Raw genomic sequence first — 20,929 nt, forward strand, 5'->3', positions numbered from 1 at the left:
TAAAGAGGTTTCCATACAACTATTTTAGGGTAGTAGGGTGATTTTAGCGGTTTTGGTGCACAATAGGACTGCGCATTTGCTGCGCATCAAACAATAGGGCTCCCCACTTGCTGCGCATCAAACAATAGGGCTCCCCACTTGCTGCGCATCAAACAAATGGGTGCTTCGCACTTGTTGAGGCTCGCTAGATGGCGCTTCCTATGACGTCATTCCTAAATTATCGTTCTTGCCTATGATGTCATTCCCAAATTATCGTTTTTCAGGGGGGTCATTCCTAAATTAAACTTTATTTCCCAAGTGATGATTTTTTTCAGGGAACATTCCTAAATTAAACTTTTGAATTCATTTTCTGACTTAGAAAAAATTTGCTCCTAAATTAAACTTTATTTCCTGACTTGTTTTTTTTTTTTTTGGAGGGATGCTCCTAAATTTTTTTTTTCCATCCCAAGTGATGAGATTATTTCAAAGAGGGGTCATTCCTAAATTAATCTTTTCTTCCACAAATTATTGTTTTTTTACTGACTTAGTTATTTTTCTAATGATTTTTTTTTTTCATTCCTAAATTAAACTTTTGAATTCATTTTCTGACTTAGAAAAAATTTGCTCCTAAATTAAACTTTATTTTCTGACTTGGTTTTTTTTTTTTTCTCAACACCCTGGGAAATTTAAAGTTCATTACCGTTCTTTCAACTCTTTCCCAAATTATCGTTTATTTTCTGACTTCCCAAGTGATGAGATTATTTCAAAGAGGGGTCATTCCTAAATTAAACTTTATTTTCTGACTTTGTTATTTTTTGGAGGGATGCATTTTCTAACTTAATTTTTTTCTATCCCAAGATTTTCCCATAACGTCACTTCGAAGATATCACCAAAGAGAAGGATCTTTCCCAAATTATCGTTTAATTTCAGACTTTTTTTTTTTTTTCTAACTTGGGGATCTTTCCTACATTAAACTTTATTTTCTGATGATTTTTTCATTCCTAAATTAAACTTTATTTTCTAAACTAAACAAAGATGAATCGTTTCATTAATTTTAAAATAAAATTTTTTTCAAGTCACAAATAAACTTTTGTATGTCCAAGCTGAAAAGTAAAAATAAACCAAAGGAGCAATAAAATACAAAGTCATTTTATATGATTTTCATTTATTTCAAATAAATTTCTTCTATCTTAGATTTCAAAACATCAAAATCAATCGCATTAAAACATTTTTCCGCTACATCGTAATTTTCCGCCAGAGTTTTAGCGACTTCGCGAAAGTCAATCAGGGTTAAAGCATGATCAAAATATTTATAAAACATTAAATTATCATTCAACTGCAGACATTCATGACCCAACTGATTAGCATATCCCATGGAACACCCATGGCAGTCAACAATTTTTTCGATGCTAGCAAAAAGTTTTTCACTCACCAATTTAGCCAAAATGTCGGTGATATCCATAGAACTCGTTCCTTTAGTTTGGTTTTCGCGCACACACACTTTCAGATAGTCCAAGCAGAGCGTTTTCTGCACGAGCTCACTGATCACGGTATGAAGTGGTTTATCATCCTCGCTCCAGAAGAGTGCCTCGATTGCCTGGAAAGTCATTTTGAGGGGGTTTTCGGAGCACTTGAAAATTTTGTTGTCCCCGCGATGTAGAGTTTGAATTAGCACATCATCACCGCTGTAGTCCACGATCAGGTTCTCCGACACTAGGAAAGTTCTATCAACGCGTTGCAGCATAGTACGACGAGAGAATTCGGTTCTCAAACATTCCCACACGTACGGCGAAAGAGTCACTCCATTTTTAGCTGGGTGCATGAGTCCATCGCGTTCGAAAAATTCTCGAATATGTACGCGCACTTCACCACTGAAGATCACGACGCTGACGAAAAAGTTCTCCTTCACGTGAAAGATGTTGGGAGGCGGCGCTTCCTTATTGAATCCACTGCTGCGAGATCTCTTAGCCGATGGTGGTTGAGTGTTCGGTGATGGGCGCTTGTTACTCGAAACCATTTTCCGGAACGTCAGGCTGAGTCGGACGTCTTTTACTTTTGGGTCTTTAGGTATCGCGTGACGCCACAGCTGGTTGGTTGGAGGTAGCATCGTCAGCAGGCTGTTGTGTTCCAGGATTCGGTCCACGGATTGGTGCCCCCGTCGAGAGAACACGAGCTTTCTTTCAGCGCCCAGGGAGAGGCAAGCGATGGGGTAATCTTTGACGAGCTGTGATTCGTCATCGGAATGCGGGGAGATGCTCTTGGTTCCATCAGAGTATCGGTTGACGACAACAAAGTTGTAGTCATGGCCTGAGATGCTCTCGACCACGGCTTTCAAATCCAAGAGGAGAGGTGTCCACGGTTGGGCCTGGAGGGTCATTCCGGAAAAGGTGTAGTGTAGGCCAGCGTCACCATACCCAGCATGCTGTCTGGGCATCGGATAAGTCTTGTCGCCAAACTTGAAGACGCATTCCTCTGCTGGACGGTACACGATTTCAGATTCGAGCTGGTGTAGTATCGCAACGGAAGTATCCAGTACGTTCCGAGCGTATTCATAGCGGAGGCTTTCCATCTGTCTAAATGAAAACAACGCATACAGTCTCTCTCCGCAACTCTCAAGATGAAAAAAAAAAAAATTGCGAAATATATATTTTAACAGAAGTTTTTTTTTTTTTTAAGTTTTTTAAATTTTTATTATTATTATTATTTTACAAAATTAAATTTTTATGCATCTAACCATTCAGCGCATGCTACGACCTTGCTTCTTGCGCAATGCCCTTTTTGCAGAGGGTGAAACCCGCAAGAAGTCAAGGATTTTGGGAAGTTTAAGACTTTCACTGTCTCCAGGTTGAATCGTTGCTCTAGAAATTTTTTTTTTTGCCTGCAGTTCACATAAATGCAACTATATCTGTTATTAACAGTGGTGAGATGAATTTTCATTAAATTATAATCGAAAAGCCCTTCCCCCCATCTAATATTAAGAAGATTTCTGCTAACCCAGAGCATTTGTGGGAAATCTTCTTCGGATAGCTCCTTGCTAGAGAATGGCGGCTTGTAGAGAGAGTGATATACTCTCCCTGTGCTTAAATCAAAGCAAGCCATTTCCTTAACAACATATATCCCACTTTTAAGCAAGAATCCCTCAAAATCTAACACGCAAGAAGCCATAGAAAAAAAAAATCTTACCAAGTTGCGGAGAGAGAAGTGTATCCAAGCGAGCGAGAGAACTAAGTTAAGGAATTGTGTCTGTCCCGCAGTTTATATACTGCAGTTGCAGTTGATAAGCATAAGTATAGGAATATACTGTGAATCTCAAAGTGCACCCAGTAGCATCACTATCTCATTCACGTGAATCACTAATACAATATATTCATGTGAGCATGCATCACTGATACAGTACCAATATCTAATGATACACTATCCAATGTTACATGAATCACTGATAATGATGTGAGTAGCATCACTATCTCATTCACGTGAATCACTGATACAATATATTCATGTGAGCATGCATCACTGATACAGTACCAATATCTAACGATACACTATCCAATGTTACATAAATCACTGATAATGATATTGACGTGAGTATGCATCACTCGCGTTGCTTCGATTATTCTGCACGCGACACTGATAACTATATGAGTACTGTCTGCCCGAGTAATGACGCATAGCACACGAGACTCGTTATCGCTTCCTAACCCTTTATCTCATTAAAAGTATCATCTTCTTTGCAGATCCTCTCACTTCGTTTTTGAGTTTTGTCCAGACAGCATCAAGTTTTTTAGCTTTCGCTTCGTACGTTCGCGCAATGGCTAGTTTTATCGATTTCGGTATAAGTAAAGAAGAATTAGTTAGATTGTTGGAAAATGACGATAATTTCGTCAATGAATGTCTCAACGAGGATTTAGTTAGTGATCGCGATATAAAATTAATGATTGAGGATGAGGAGAATTTCATCCAGCAATGCCTGAAGCGTCCTGCGCCAGTAGAAGCTGGACCAAGTGGATATGCTCCGTCAGAGAAGAAGAAGAAAGAGGTTAGTTGTTTTTTTTAAATTATCGCGCGTTAAATTTTATTCCAAATTAATTTTCAGGAGTAAATTTTATTTCGAGTTGAATTTATTTCATGTAAGGTATTTAAACTCATTTATTTAATGGTAGAGCTGCGAAACATCTGGGAATTTCATTACAAGTTAAATTTTATTTCGAGTTAAATTTAATTTCAAATCAAATTTATTTATGTCGCGAGTTAAATTTTCATTCATCGAAAAAAAAATTATTCAGTTGTATTTCATGTCGCGAAACAATTTCTCAGGCGTAAATTTATTTCAAGTTAAATTTATTTCATGTAAGGTATTTAAACTTTATTTAATGGTAGAGCTGCGAAACATCTGGGAATTTCATGTCGCGAAACAATTTCAAAACGACACAAGAATTCAAATAGAAATTTTTTTATTCAATTGTACATCAGCAGACTCGTGAATCAATTTATACATTTGCGCATTAGTTAGATTAACAGCTTTCGTAGTAGGCGCATTTCCGTTGAAATAACGTATATCATATGTTTTATTACAATACGTGAGAAAAATATTTCCTCCCAGCGGAAGAGAGGAATTACATCTTTCATAGTTCATTTGGGTTTTATATGTGAACGTAGCAATTGATGTGAATAATACAAACAGCAGGAGTATGATTATCGTATAAATTCTCTTGTGTCTTATCACTTGGCTCTCCAAGGACCAGCAGCTAGGTAGATCGAATGACGGAACATCAGCCTTGTTTTCTTCTGTAGCCATTTTTCAAAGCTCTAACCAATTATGTTTCAAGAATGGATTTTTTATATAATCTCTCGGAGCTCCGGTTTCTTCTAGCGCTTTCAGGAAAATCTCTTGACCCACCACGGGTGATTTTCTCCGACCGAGCACACTTGATATCAACTCACGAATGTCGCTTCCTTTGACGAGCCTGCTCTTATAAACGATCGAGCCGTTAGAATTAATTTTTAATATGTTCGGATGCTTATTTATATGCGTGATAATTTTTTCTGAGTGCCCTCTTTGCGATTTCGGGACAGAAATCAGAGCTATTGGTAATTCGTCAACTTTCTTCTCTTCTTGAATTTTCGGTGGATTATTCTCGGCTACGTTGATTCTCTTGTTCAGCAGATTCTGATAGAGTTTAATTTTTATAGCTTCGGGCTCCTTGCTTCGCAGTATTTTCAACATCTCGTTGTCCAACTCAGAAAGCTGCTCTTTTGTGGTGACGTGACGCGATAACAAATTTTCTGGGATCAAAGCGTATTTTCGAGCGTATTCCATTATTTCATGAACAAAGTTGCGAGGGTTTGTATAGCGGCAGGGATTAACTGGAACAAGAAACCTCCTTTCTGAATCAGCACGCGCTTTTTCTCGTACAGCGGCGTCTTTTTGCAGGCGAGTTTGCGAAGTGTATTTCTGTGCCTTTTCAGTTTATTTTTCTGTTTTGAGGATAACGGTATGACACCCTTCAAAATATTGAGTGAGCACTCGCAGACTGTCTTTAATGCTGATTTCGGTAATTTCTTCAACAAATCCTTACGTTTATTCCTCGGACAGGCAGAGAGTAGACGGAGTACTTGTTGCTTCTCCAATGCCATACTTTAAAATAACGATGTTTTTATTCCAACCATATGCTATATGCTATAGCCTTCTTCAGCGCGCAGTGCTTTATCATGTTTTCGTGGAGAAAACAGTTCGCGCTCACTTCTGGCAAGTCCACAATGTTGGGGCAGAGAATCGCATCTAGATTATAAACTTTTAACCCGTACTGCTGCAGTAGCATCCGACACTTGTCGTGGCCCTTAGTATACAATACGACTTTTGATAATCGCTGCAAATGTTGCTCCAGCATTTCAAAAGGTACATCACCCGCCGACCACGATATTTCGTGTATGTTGTTGGTGACGTAGAGACATTGGTGTCTATCTCTAGGAGATAATTCCGAAAACTTTTTGGGCGGTTTATATACATAGTGAAAATTTTCTCTCGAATGCATGAAACACCACGCCAACTCCTTGATTATGAATGTTCTATCCGACAGCTGGAAACCCTCGACCTCTATCACAGCCGTCATGTTCGAAAATGGAAAGTTTCATTTCCTGGGTTTATAGATATATTGCGTCTGCCCAGGTAACACGTTAGTGCGCAGGCGCATTTCCTCCTCCGTCTCGGGTCGTAAATCAACCATTAAATACGAATACGGTTTTTTCGTGCTATCCTCGAACACCTCGTTGAAAAATTTGATTTTATTGGGAAACAGCTGACGTCCCAGGTGGGTCACCTGACTGACATCTCTTCTATTTTTGAATAGAAACATATATTGCGCGTTCAGAGAAACGTTTCTCATTTCCCGCCCCTGGTGAAACACGTTCTGCACTATGAAAATCACGGTCAATTTTCTGTGGTGACTGTACTTTGTGAAAAGGTTTGCTAATTTTTTCTCGCCCGATAGCTCGTTCATGAGGTCATCTAAAATCACCAAGCTGTCTTCTTCCACGCTTTCGAAATTGCTTCCCTCTCGAAATTCCACGTGGTCCTCCATGTCTTCGAACAAAGTCTGATATTCGCCGTAAAACCATATAACTCGTTTCGGACGAGGCTCTCGAAACATTTCGTTTCTGTGTTTTAATAGTTCTCTGAGAAAATATGTTTTTCCCGAACCGGTGGGTCCGGCAATGAGCACGGTGCTCGGATGTGTCAGCTTGAAAGGTTCCATAGTAAATGACAAATGAATGAATTTTTTTTCTCTTTTATTTAACAGAAAAATTTTTCTTTACAAAGCTTGCAACGCGCATATCGTTTTGCATATTAAAACGCGATACAATGTTATTCATACTTTCGCCGATACATCGAGAATAGATAAAAAAAATCACGTAGTGTCCGCACACGGTTGTCTTATCTGATTGCAGCATGACGTCATTGTAGTCGACGCGTGAGTAGCGGCGTAGAAATCTGTTTATGTCCCCCTTCTTGAAGTAAGTGGGTGGGTTCCCGTAAGAGTCAAAGAAATCAGCTCTCGCTTCGTTTTCGATGTAAATAGCCAACCAATGCGTTCCGGGTTCGTTCTCTCTGTCTGTATTCACAACCAGTGCAGCGGGATACTTGATCACGTTTTCGGGTAAGTTATCGCTCGCAAAAACACCTAGGAAAGCCTTTCGGGTGTGGGGGTGTGTCGAGAGGGCTCGCTCTATCTGTTTAGTGTTCATCCCGCAAAGTCACACAAGACGCTTCTGGACTTTGTTATTTCCACCAGCGATTCGAATTCGGCGAATATGATAACCGACACGGTCTTGATCAAGGCTGAGGAGAACTTGAGTTCCACTCGCAGATTGCCCTGCTTTTGTAGGTGCACGTGTCCGCAGTCGCTCATGTCGGGTATCAGGTTGAAGGCGAAGAGGCAGTAACCGCCGGTTTCGTATTCTACTCTGCTCACGTCGCATCCCTTATCTTCACCGGGTCTACCGGTGCCTACGAAGAGCGTGTTGTAGGCTCTGATGACGTGCTTGTTCCTAAAGTCGGGTTGAAGTGGTGTATGGGGTACTGGTCTTCCATCGATAGAAACAGAAACAAAGTTGACGTTGTTGTGCTTGAAGTCGAAGGGGTTCAAATTGAACGTTCCGTTGAATGCTTCCGTGTCCACCATACCAATCACCAATCTCTTGGGCATGACCCCGAGAAATACGTTATCTTGAACGAAACTCATACTCCCCATGGATATCGAATAAACCTTGCATATCACGCGGTTAATGCAATATTTGGCTGTTGTTTTCTCGAGCGCCATGGCATGCGCTACAGCCACAGCCGGGTTCATTCTTACTTTACGCATAAAAATACTCGCTTGCTCGATCACCACGTCGCAACCCTCAGCAGCTGTGATCAGAAAGAACTCGGGTTTCGAGCGAACCAGTCTCATCTTCAAGTCCACCAGAGAGAGCATCAGCTTCGGTTGATAGAATATGTCGACGTGAGGTACGCCCATCATTTCGAAAGAGTTTTCCAAGAGTTTAGCTCTTTTCTTGGCCCCCTCGTTCTTGGTTAGGTCAGACATGTGACCTGCAGTGTCCTTGTAGTAGCCCTCGGCTGTCAGGGGTCCTTTCTTTGCATCCGATCCGTAGTTAAGCAGCGTTTCCAGGTAAGCTCGATACGGATAAGTGTGTGATGAGTTTGTGAGCGTTCTTCCATTCAACGTGACGTCAATCTGAGAGAAAAGGGTATGCAAGAAATTATTCGCCGTCGAGACCGCTTCGGCGGTTTCTGGTTTTGTCACCTTTACTCTGACATACAGCTGAGTGGCGGAAAGGTCTACGTATTCTTCCGCACTTCCGGCCACGTGAAATTCGATGGGGGCCCCCGAATCGCGCACTTGAGATATCGGATGGTACTGGACCCATTCGGCTGATTCTATAGAGGTTTCCGTGGGCGGCACCGTGAACAGGTCGGCTTCGCTTTTCAAACACTCATGAGAATTTTCGTGGATTAAAAAAAACCATCGCTGAATATATCGGGTGTCGACAGCTTTCTAGCTTTCTTCTTACTGACGGTTTTCTTGACGAGTCTCTTCCTTTTATTCTTTCCTCCGAGCATGGACTTGATTTTATTGGCCCCCTTATCCGTGAGGGACCTTCCGGCTTCCTTGGCACGATCGCGAGCTGCGATCTTTGCGTCTTTTCCTTGAACTATGTCGTTGGCGAAATCCACACCAGAGCGCAACAGTTGAGAACCGACTGCCTTGGCACCGCGTTTCAACAGGGGCACGGCCGATCTGAAGAGAGAGCTGAATATAGATCCGAGACCATACCCCCTCTGCAGGGCGCTACCCTGATAATATCCGAGTCCGTTTCCAGCCTGAGCGAGATAATAATCGTTGATGCTGTGTGCACAGCTCCGGTACGGTTTATAATGCATGTCGCAGTCTAAAGTGTAGTTTCACTATCACCTTTCCACGTTGAAATGTGAAAAACTTGCCCATGTGCGTCCTTAAATACATGTGAACGATGTCGAAACTCTTTCTGGCCAGCGGCACGTAATGGGCGCGTTCGAAAGACACGCTGACGATATCCCCGTCCTGACCGCTAGTTTTCACGATTCTCAGTAGCGGGGCGTAGGTGTTACCCACGACCTGAGGTTCGACCAGGTTGCAGTACACGTACAAGAGATGAAAGTCTAATTTAGGATCGGCTGTGAAAGGACCCTCGACTATGGTCGGACCCTCTATCAGGCCGGGTTCGAAACCCAGGTTTTCGGCTATACCGTGTCTGAGACTGAGCTTGGTGTCTTTCTTGAGGTTCACCTTAACTTTTTTCGTGATTTTATTGTACGTCACACCAATCTTGTCTTGAAAATTTTGAGTGGATATGGCTTTGATCAGTTCGGGGGTCGTCTCGTAGAAACCCGGGGCTATGCGACCGGTCTTCATTATCTTGTTTCCGACATCGAATTCGAAAGTGTTTGTCTCTTGAGTGATGTTGTGGAATGAATGGGGATAAATTATCTCCGACAGTGCGACTTCCATCTCGGATTCGAATTCCAGGGTGTTTGGAAGTTTAACCACGAAACTCGAGAGCGTGTTGTCGGGAAAAAAGTCTCTGGAAGCATCGCTGGGTAGAGTGAGATAGAAAGAAGCCATCTCTGAAATGACAGATGCGCGCACTGTTTCCGGGTTTTTATAGGACCACCCACGCGTTGAATTTTTTCGGATACCCCCGAAATTTCACGAGGTATTGAATAATTCCTTTTCTTCTCCTCTTCTTTAAAACTTTTTCAATCGGAAATTTTTCTCCCATCTTTACACCTACCATCTCTTCAGCGTAGAATGTGCCCTTGATTTCTTCCCCCATCAGGTCCTCGAGCTTGTAAACGGGAATTTCCCTTTTCACGCACTCGGTCACCACGAATATCTCTTCGGTGAAATTAGAATCGTACCCCCTCTCGAAGGTGTGTTTTGATCTTGTGATGCGCACGTGATCACCCACTTTAAACTTGCAATCTTGTTTCTTGGGTGTATCCCCATAGAGATTGTTCCACACCTCCGGCTCGTTTCCGGGGTTCACGTCCACGGGCCTCATTTTTATAGACCTGTGATACCTGTGATTGTAACTCCACACGAGGTCTTCGATCATGTCGATGTAGCGATACGTGTTCTTGGCAGTGAAGTACTTGTACATCCAGTTTCTGAGAGACCTGTTCCATCTTTCCACCACGCTGGCCTTTATCTGTTCGTTCTCCGTAGTGAAAAACTTTACACCTTGACGCTTGAGGTAGCGCTGGACTGGTGACGCTATAAATTCGCGCCCCTTATCGCTCTGTAGCGCCACTGGTTGACGTTGTTGAAAGATGCTTTCTAAAGCTTTGGCCACGCTGTCACCGGTTTTCCTTTTGAGAGGCACGACGAAACCGTACTTGGAAAAGACGTCGATGCACGTGAGAAGATAGTTGTAGCCCTCGTTGTGAGGTGTCAGATTACGCATGTCCACCAAATCGACTTGAAATTGACTGTTTAGACCAGCCACTATTGTTTTGTTGCGGGGAAATACTTTTTTAATTGGTTTGTGCAACGTGTACGCTCTCTCGCCAGCCAACCAATCACTAATTTCTTTTTTAGGTTTATTTAACACGCGTTTGAGGGCGGATACGCCACCGAAACTAGCGGGAAGACGTGGGTTTCTATACCTCTCCTCCATTTCTTCATGTGTTAGACTTACGTGTGTTACGTTACCTTTTTATTTGTTTTTCAGGAGCGTCATCTATGCGAGACGTGTGGTAAGGAGTTTTCCTTGCGTAGGAATCTGAATCAGCACAGGCTAACGCATGGCGAGCGTCGCCACAAGTGTTTGGTGTGCGATGCAGCGTTTCACCGCAAGAGCGATTTGATGCGCCACCAGCGTGCCATGGGGCATGGTGCGCCACCCCAGCATGGTGTGCCCCCACAGTGGGCACAAGGAGCACCACCACAGAGGCCATCACCGAGCCATCACCGAGCAGGACCACCCCAGCATGATGCGTCCCCACAGTGGGCGCAAGGAGGAGCACCACCACAGCGGCCATCACCGAGCCATGGGGCACAGCAGCAGCTTGGAGCACCCCAAGGAGGAGCACAGCTAGGAGGAGGAGGGCAAGTCAGGCGCGCACTCGACATGTTGTCGACGCACGAATTGATCCCCACCCCAGACACCGAAATGGATATGACCACCTTCCTCGACAGCGTCAGAGAGGAGTTGACGCGGCTGTTGAGGGAGGATATGGCCACACATCGGTCATTGAAATGGAACATCGTCGCGACTGCTGTATTTTCCAGGAAAGGAAGTGACGGTGAGGACGAGTTCTGCAACGGGTATCTTCGAAGTAAAATGCTCACCACTTTAACCGCCGACCAGATAGAAGAGCACCTACAAATAGCCTTCGTAAAGGTAAAGCAGGCGACAGAGGATTTTGAAGGCAGCGGAAGTGGTTGGGTGCTCGAGCGCGTGCTCTTGCTTGAGCTAAACACGGCGCAATACCAACCACTAGCGGCCGCCACTTATATTCCGCTGCCAAAGGGGGTAGCCAGCAGAAGAGCAGTGGTAAATGTAAAGAACGATGATGAGAAATGCTTTCTCTGGTGTGTGTTGGCTGCCCTACACCCGGTGAAGCAAAACCCCGAAAGGGTGTTCAACTATATTCAGTATGAGAATGAATTGAATACCAGTGAATTAGTATACCCGGTGACACTTAAACAAATCCCACGGTTCGAAGCTGCGAATTCAGTGCGCATTAACGTCTTTGGGTTGGAGGGGGGAGAAGTCTTTCCTCTCAGGATTAGTGAGGTGGTGTCTGGTACACCAATCAACCTCTTGTTCATCAGCAACGAGACAACGTCGCACTACTGCCTCATCCAAAACATGTCTCGTTTGCTTTCCTACACGACCAAGTATGAAGGTGCATCCCACTTTTGCAATTATTGCTTGCAACGCTTCTCCTCCCTCGAGCAGCTGAATGCGCACGAACCACTTTGCCAGACACACGGTCTGCAACGAGTGACGTATCCCGGTGTAGACGACAACGTGATGTTCTTCAAGAACAACCATTACCAGCTGCACGTTCCATACGTCATATATGCGGACTTTGAGGCGATCTTGGAGAAGGTGGACAGCTGTAAGCCGAACCCGTCTCTCTCTAGCACAACCCAGAAGAGCCTTCACCGCCCCTGTGGATTCGCGTATACGGTCGTGGGGCCCGATGGTGTATACGTGAAAGAGCCCACAGTGTACAGGGGTGAAGATTGCGTGGACGTCTTCTTCCGGTGTCTCGTCGAAGAAGAACGAGTGGTTATGGGCAAGCTCGACAACCCGGTGCCTCTGCAGATGACAGCTGAAGATGAAGAGAGATTCGGGAATGCGACCACTTGTATGGTGTGCGACCGCCCACTCGGTGACGACAGGGTTCGTGACCACTGTCACATCACCGGTGGTTTTAGAGCGGCGCTGCATCAGAAGTGCAATCTCCAGCTCAGGTTAAGACGTCACATCCCGGTTATATTTCACAATTTACAAAACTACGACGCTCATTTCCTGATGCAAGGACTTTCCCGGTACCCCGATCGCAGGATCCAGGTGATCGGGAGGAATATGGAGAAATTTATCTCCTTTTCTCTCGGTCGCCTGCGATTCCTGGATTCCAACCAGTTCTTGGCGGCGTCGTTGGATTCGCTCGTGCAAGCGATGAACCCCGGTGACTTCAACAACATGAAGAAATGTTTTGGAGCTACGAGTCATCTTCTTCAACGTAAAGGATGTTATCCGTACGAGTACGTTGACTCGTTTGAGAAGTTCGAAGATCCGGTGCTGCCCCCACGAGAGGCCTTTTACACCTCTCTGGGGGATCAACATATAACCAGTGACGAGTATACATATGCGCATACCGTTTGGAGAGAATTCCGGTGTTCCAACCTCGGTGATTACCACAACCTCTACGTGAAGACTGACGTGCTGCTTCTCGGGGATGTGTTCGAGAGTTTTAGAAAACTCTGCGAAGAAAACTACAAGATCGACCCGGTGCATACGTTCACATCCCCGGGATTGGCCTGGAACGCATGTCTGCGAATGACCGGTGTCAAGCTCGAATTGATCAACGATCCGGACATGCATCTCTTCATGGAGAAAGGTATCCGAGGTGGGGTCTCAGTGATCTCCAAGCGGTATGCGCGAGCCAACAACCCGTTAATACCCGGTTATAACCCCAGTGAACCTACATCATATATCATGTACTATGATGTGAACAACTTATACGGAAAGTGTATGATGGAGCCCCTCCCGGTGAGAGACTTTAGATGGTTGTCCCCCAGTGAACTTGAGAGCATCGATTTTCTCAACATCGATGACAACGCCGTCAAGGGGTATATTTTAGAAGTGGACATGGAATACCCGGTGAAGTTGCACGACGAGCACAATTGTTTCCCCTTGGCGGCAGAAAACATTGAAATTACTGGTGACATGCTCTCTCCATTCATCAGAAGACCCGGTGATAAACCATCCAAAAAGCTCTCACCAAATCTGATGAACAAAACTTCCTACGTCATCCATTACCGGTGCCTGAAGTTATACACGTCGCTGGGGATGAAGCTGACGGGTGTTCGGCGTGCAGTCGAATTCACACAAGAGCCTTGGATACGCCCGTACATAGCGTTCAACACCGAAAAGAGGAAAAATGCCCGGTGCGAATTCGAAAAGGACTTCTATAAGCTCCTCAATAACGCTGTGTACGGGAAATCGCTAGAAAATTTGAGGAAGCACGTCGACATCCGTCTCGCCAACAATCAGAAGAGCTTGAGGAAGCTAATATCATCCCCGGCATTCGAATGCTTCAGGATAATCACCGGTGAGTTAGCCGTCATCAAGATGTTGAAGACGAAAATCCATCTGGACAGGCCCATATATACCGGTGTCACGATTTTGGACCTGTCCAAACACTTGATGGCGGACTTCCATTATAATTTTATGAAGAAAAAGTACGGACCCGGTGTGGAAGTTTTGTTCACAGACACAGATTCATTCCTCTACGAGATAAAAACCGGTGACATTTACAAAGACATGAGGGAGGAGCTCCACAGATTCGACACGTCAAACTATCCCGGTGATCATCCTCTGTTTAGCCTGCAGAATAAAAAAGTGGTGGGCGTCATGAAGGACGAGAACGGCGGCGAACCCGTTGTGGAATTCGTCGGATTAAGATCAAAAATGTACAGCATGGTCACAGCAGTCGCGGAGAAAAAGACCGCCAAAGGGGTCGTTCGTGCGGTTGTTAAAAAACAACTAAAACATCAAGATTATCTGGCTTGCCTCCGCAACAACTCCTCGATCAAAAACACCATGCTAAAAATCTCCTCCAGTAACCACAAACTTCAAACGGTCGCCCTCCGCAAAACGTCGCTGTGCCCTCGCGACGATAAACGCTATATTCTCGGTGATGGCATTAAAACATATGCGTATGGCCACTATGCCATTCGATGAACAGTGCTACATGGACACTGATGTACATATTTTTTCCCATTTATTTTAACATATTTTTCCATTTATTTTGTATATATTTTTTTCCATTTATTTTGTATATATTTTTTTCCATTTATTTTGTATATATATTTTTTCCATTTATTCTTGTATATATATTTTTTCTCATTTATTTTGTGTATCATTAAAATTTAATTTTCTTTATCATCAATGCTTCTGTCATTAATTGAGTTACGTGTGATTTTTTTTTTTTCAGCTTGAGTATGATGAAAAGTCAATAACATTTCTTTTTGAGGGAATTTTATTTTACAGCTTGATATGTGAAAAAAAAAGTTTAATTTAGGAATGAAAAAAAAAAATCATTAGAAAAATAACTAAGTCAGTAAAAAAACAATAATTTGTGGAAGAAAAGATTAATTTAGGAATGACCCCTCTTTGAAATAATCTCATCACTTGGGATGGAAAAAAAAAATTTAGGAGCATCCCTCCAAAAAAAAAAAAAAACAAGTCAGGAAATAAAGTTTAATTTAGGAGCAAATTTTTTCTAAGTCAGAAAATGAATTCAAAAGTTTAATTTAGGAATGTTCCCTTAAAAAAATCATCACTTGGGAAATAAAGTTTAATTTAGGAATGACCCCCCTGAAAAACGATAATTTGGGAATGACATCATAGGCAAGAACGATAATTTAGGAATGACGTCATAGGAAGCGCCATCTAGCGAGCCTCAACAAGTGCGAAGCACCCATTTGTTTGATGCGCAGCAAGTGGGGAGCCCTATTGTTTGATGCGCAGCAAGTGGGGAGCCCTATTGTTTGATGCGCAGCAAATGCGCAGTCCTATTGTGCACCAAAACCGCTAAAATCACCCTACTTAGGGTCTATTCAGAAAAATACAGTATTTATAAGTTATATTAACTTATCAAAGGTACTTGTAAGCGTTAACATTTAAATCAATACAACGTCAATGGTTTAATCATAATTTTGAAATGATGGGGGTTCAAAATTTAAATTAATCCCCCCCCCCCCCCGTATACGAGAGCTATTTTCAACTAAAAGCTATTTGGCAATTTTTTAATGCCTTATTCCCCCTAATATTTTACAAGTGCAGTGTTCCAACATCTTTTTCCAACATTAGCACAAACGCGAGCTATTCTGACTCACTGAGGATCTAGCTGTCTTAAGCTTGTTGGCCACAAGAAATGTGACCTCATCGCCGGATCTTATGGGTGTATAGCGTAAATGTCATGAGGCATTGCAAGGTTCGCAATTGTGTGACTTTTTAAGGAAGACCGGGAGAATGTGAGAAACTATGTCTATAAAGTACGCAAAAGTTCGTCAGCGGTTACGAACGACCAGCCCGAACGTAGTTCATCATTTCCTTCTCTCCCTACCCCCCCCCCCCCTCCGACTCGGTTAAACAGTCCAATGCACGAATTTTTCAATGTATTCGTACCTCACTCTCCTCAGATATGTCGATGAATCTGCCCGTGTGACATTCCTTATGATCAAAAAAGAAAATAATTGAATAATTAAGTGAGCTACCTGTCCGCCCCCCCCCCCCCCCCGTGAATACTTCAATTTTCGTAGCACACTGGCAGCTCAGTCTTTCTTAAACAAATGTTTTCATTCACTAGTGTTCTACAACCTTGAGTGAACGATGCCTTGGACAGACATAAATAGGAGAATATGATGAGAACCGGTGAAAACAAAAATAGGAAGAAAATTCCCTGACTTTCTGACATTACATACTGTTTATACTCTACTTATTGTATATGTGAGTAAATCGTTGAGCTAAAACTCATGCTGCCACCTATCAAATAAAAATTAAACTATCTATTAGAATTCTTGAAGTAAAATGTATTGTTGGTTTTACGCCGGTGTGCAGCATTAAATTGAAAAATATACGGTATGATATATATTTTTTACTTTAATGCTACATACTGGTGCAAATTGTATGTACCAAAATATCAGTTACTATATCTTTTATGTTTGCTTCTGCGACAAGCATTAAAACCATATTTTGGTACATAAAATTTACACTGTTGTGCATCAAAAAAATAAAACAATAAAATAGTACGTATTATACGATCTATTATTAATTTTCATGATGCACATAGATTCGAAATCAACAGTCAGTTTTACTTTAAGGATTTATAACATAGTTTTGTCACTATTGGATAGATGGCAGCAAGGGCGTAGCGAGGGGGGGATCAGACCCCCCCCCCCAAGTCCCCCCCCCCCGAAATGTGAGAAAATGACCGAAAAAAGGGAAAAAGATGGCCAAATCCATTGTTCTGTCACTTTGGTCCCCCCCCCAAAATGAAAGTGGTCCGCCCCCCCGCGAACGAAATTTCTGGCTACGCCCCTGGATGGCAGCAGGACACCTAGATCATATATTCATATAGCATCATTTTCATCAGTATTGTACTCTCATTAGTATTTTACTCACATAACAATAATCTTTATTTTTCACTGGGTTCTAGAGACCATTGGCAAGGGTGACAACAGAGTGTTTATTCATATAGCATCTATATCTGCATTTTCATTATCCCATGTTTTCAATTTAGTTCGCGAAAATTTGGATCTGCTAACTTACTAGTCAGAGTTGAAATGTATTTCCAGTCGGAATTCTCATTCCCTCTTGACTTTCGCCATCATTTGGTGATGATGTGAGATGACTTAAAATCGTCATCCTCCTTATTCTACGTTCCAACGAGGGTTTCAACTGTCCGCTCACCATTTTGTATGTAAGGTATGTCAGAAGACACGCTGCTCGCTATATTACTACAACACGTATTTTAGAAATTGCATTCCCTCGTGTATTATCATCTTGTTTTTGCTTGATTTTTCTTGGAAAATTTCTGTTATATGGATTGGTCAATATCTATTATTTGGATTGTGCAAAAATAGCAATAACGTTTCTCTAATGAACCTCTATTCTTACTTTTCAGTCATGTCAATCGAACGACAACGAACGAAGACCCGAGAAAAGATTCAGATGAGGAGCCACCTCAGCCACGCGACGTGGATCTGGTTCGAGACCCACAGAAGGGTTTCGGATTCGTTGCTGGGAGTGAGAAGCCCGTTATTGTCCGGTTCGTGACTGAAGGTAAATGGTATTTTTAATTTATTTCATTGAAGGTTTAAATCACAACGAATTCGCGAATACGAGCTGATCTCCCCGTTGAAAAGCCACTGACAGCAACAGGTCTACAAACGGTACAAATATTCAATCATTACGCTTCGCTCACAATTTGAAATATAGATGGCGGCACTAGAATTATCAGATTCGAAACTGAGAAAGGAGGACGCCTACGCGCACCTTCAAGTGCACTTCCTCCAATTTTCAAAACAGATGACGCCATTAATCTGACCAATAAAACCTGCCACAACAACAATTTTTCCCAACGAAAACAGAATCGCTTAAAAAAAACAAATTCTGGAAATTTCGACGGCTATTGGTCAATGGACAAAAAAGCCAATAAAACTACGAAAACACTGATGTCAATGAATATATGTTCCAAAGTGGGAAAAAAATTCCCTGAGGAAAAAAAAGAAAAATGATTCCGGAAACCTGAAAAAGGAGGACAAAACGAAGAATTTTCCGAAACTTAAGAGGACGCTTGAAATGACATCAAAAAGGAGGACACACCCTCCTTTAGGAGGGCGTCCGGTAACCTTAGACACAACACTAGATACGCACTCAGACTGTTTGGTACACACTCTCACACTTCCTGCACAACTCACTCGGTAGTAAATTGCCCATGGCGTTTTGCTCGATTTGAAAGAAAAAAATTCATAACGAATTGAAATTCGGAAACTTTTCTTTTATATTCTTCTATTATCTAAACCACATAATGTCATATTTAACGTTTCCAGTTACCTTCTACCAACCTGTTCCCATAGATTTCAATAGCATCTCACCATCATAGAATATGCATTGGGCATTCGTTTGAACTGAATAGTCAACGGGGTTTTTTTTCCCCCCTTTAAAAGCAATCTTACAGCCAGAACCATTCTTTCTTTCGAAGTATCTCTCGAAAGCCTTACCATATACCATCAATTGAAAAAGGAAAGCAACAGTAGTATTGCTAAGAGTTACATCTTGATGCCCTCTTACCATATGTCTCAACGTGTACCCTCTCTATATGTATATTTTCTTCCTTTTTCCTGTATCAAATATTCACTTGCTTGTCGAACAGGAGACGGTGGATTTTCTTTGTACTGAATATCCTCAATATAGACTAACTTTTGGATGGAAAAGAAAAACGTACTTACAGTATCAAGTTCTAGGTTATCGTTTCTTTTTGATCTATGAAAATGTATGCATACAGGAAAAAAAAATGTTTTTGTAGTTCCATGTTCTAGTGTAGAAATATTATTTTGATGCATATTCAATTCCAAATAGAAAACAAATGTATGCGTGGATGAGATAGTAGAAATATTTATTGGGACATAAAAAACGTAAAAAAACATTTTTTGTTTACATAAATGTTTTTTGTGTGTGTATGATTAAGTGGTGTTCCACAGTAGGGCCAATGGGGCCCGGTCTCAGAGCCCCCGAGTCGGAAAAGATCTTCTAAATTATGGAAGGCCTACATTCTGAAACTATTCATTTACTTCTGAAATTTCTTTCGTTTGAATTCTGGATTTTAAATAATTCTTTCATCGATTCTGGATGAATTTTTTTTTAATTCTGAATGTTCCTTAATTTCGGAATTTTTACTCATTCTTATTCTTTGTTTAACTCCGAATTTTCATTAACTCTGGAATTTCTTTCCTTCTTTTAATGCTGAATTTTTATTAATTATGGAATGTCTTTCCTTCTTTTATTTCTGAATTTTCATTTAATTTTGGAATTCTTATTCCTTATTTAGTTCAGAATTTTAATTAATCTTGAAATGTTTTTCCTTCCTTAACTCGAATTTTCAATAATTCTGAGATTTCCCTCTTCCTTTTGATTCTGAATTTTCTTTTTCTAATTTTTTAATTTTTTTTTTCAATTATTCTGAAATTGTTGAAAATGTAACTTTCAATAGTTGAAAATGTAACTTTCAATAGTTGAAAATGTAACTTTCAATAGTTGAAAATGTAACTTTCAATAGTTGAAAATGTAACTTTCAATAGTTGAAAATGTAACTTTCAATAGTTGAAAATGTAACTTTCAATAGTTGAAAATGTAACTTTCAATTGTTTCTAGTAAGAATGAAACTATGAAAGAGAATGTAACTTTTTTTTTTCAATAGTTTTGAAAATATAACTTTCAATAGTTGAAAATGTAACTTTCAATAGTTGAAAATGTAACTTTCAATAGTTGAAAATGTAACTTTCAATAGTTGAAAATGTAACTTTCAATAGTTTCTAGTAAGAATGAAACTATGAAAGAGAATGTAACTTTCAATAGTTACTATCTTTCAATAGTTCTGAGATTATCTTTCAATAGTTCTGAGATTATCTTTCAATAGTTCTGAGATTATCTTTCAATAGTTCTGAGATTATATCTTTCAATAGTTCTGAAACTATAACGTTGAATAATTCTAAATTTTCTTTATTGCTGATTATTTTTATACATTTAATTTTTTTTTATTGTTTTTGTTTTTTTATAATAGTTTAATAATTCCCTTTCCTCGCAATTTTGAATTTGCCTTCATTTTTCTTCAAGAGTGCTCGTATTTTTGTTTCGGTATTTTTCAGCATTTCCGTACAATTTTGGGATTATGTGTGCTTTTTCTGAATGCTACAGATCAAGAGACCAGAATTTTTTTTCCGGGAACTCGAGTATATTAGAACGGCCTTCGTTGTGATAATGATGCACAAATTTGGGGACAAAAGAGTACAAAGTGTGACAAAAAGAAATATTCTGCGGGAAGAAAAACTCAATAAAAATCTCATCTTGTTTTTAAGAGAGAAAACTTAATGTTTCGAACCATTTATTTTTCTTTATTGAAAGAACATCGATCTATTTTCCGATGCTTTCATAAATCATCTCGCTCATAACTCGATGAAGTTCGAAAAGATAGGGAAAAAATCTCAAATTTATCAATTTTGTAATCGGTTTCTCATGAAGGAAAGAATCGGAAGTCAAATTTTTCTTTCTCGCAATATTTTTTCGAAACTTACATTGACTCTGATTATTGATTCGAAATGACTGATTTCGATTTACTGTATTTATTTTTGAATGGACGGAAGGATAGATAAGTTTTATATATCGTTTATCATGGTTAGTCCCTAAATTTCAAAATGTCAAGACATTTATTTTATTCATTTCACGTAATATTTATGTTTCACAAGCTTTTAAAATTCCCAATTATAGGAAATTCTTAATGTATTATTAAGGTATGCAAACGTATTTTCCCGAATTCAAAAATCCAGAGGGAAATTTAAGCATTTGAAGTTTCGCGATTATAAAATATGAAAATTAAGTTTATTGATTT

The 20,929-nt window shown here is 40.9% G+C and overlaps 3 protein-coding genes across 8 annotated transcripts in view; 2 read left to right on the forward strand and 1 right to left on the reverse strand.

Annotated features, from left to right (window-relative positions):
* The window catches only part of LOC149088506 (uncharacterized), a 531,717-nt gene that overhangs the window by 468,379 nt on the left and 42,409 nt on the right, over positions 1 to 20,929 (forward strand). For all 6 annotated transcript variants that reach the window (XM_089247938.1, XM_089247947.1, XM_089247965.1 and 3 more), the window contains one exon: positions 17,447 to 17,604. In XM_089247938.1, the coding sequence (XP_089104064.1) occupies positions 17,447 to 17,604 (158 nt within the window). The remainder of the gene's footprint in view (positions 1 to 17,446; positions 17,605 to 20,929) is intronic.
* Positions 220 to 3,821, reverse strand: LOC149088507 (uncharacterized). The gene is made up of 2 exons (XM_089247923.1): positions 3,163 to 3,821; positions 220 to 2,552 (listed from the first exon to the last, which is right to left on the reverse strand). The coding sequence occupies exon 2, from the start codon at positions 2,546 to 2,548 to the stop codon at positions 1,145 to 1,147; it is 1,404 nt and encodes a 467-aa protein (XP_089104049.1). The 5' UTR covers positions 2,549 to 2,552; positions 3,163 to 3,821; the 3' UTR covers positions 220 to 1,144.
* LOC149088508 (uncharacterized) lies at positions 3,735 to 14,703 on the forward strand. Its single transcript, XM_089247911.1, has 2 exons — positions 3,735 to 4,015; positions 10,750 to 14,703. Exons 1-2 carry the CDS (start codon positions 3,788 to 3,790, stop codon positions 14,497 to 14,499), a joined length of 3,978 nt encoding a protein of 1,325 aa, XP_089104037.1. The 5' UTR covers positions 3,735 to 3,787; the 3' UTR covers positions 14,500 to 14,703.

The sequence above is a fragment of the Pholcus phalangioides genome, unplaced genomic scaffold (assembly GCF_987345545.1).
Source record: "Pholcus phalangioides strain wild (caught in Gottingen) unplaced genomic scaffold, Ppha-v1.0 ptg000003l_1, whole genome shotgun sequence".
NCBI classification, from domain to species: Eukaryota; Metazoa; Arthropoda; class Arachnida; order Araneae; family Pholcidae; genus Pholcus; species Pholcus phalangioides.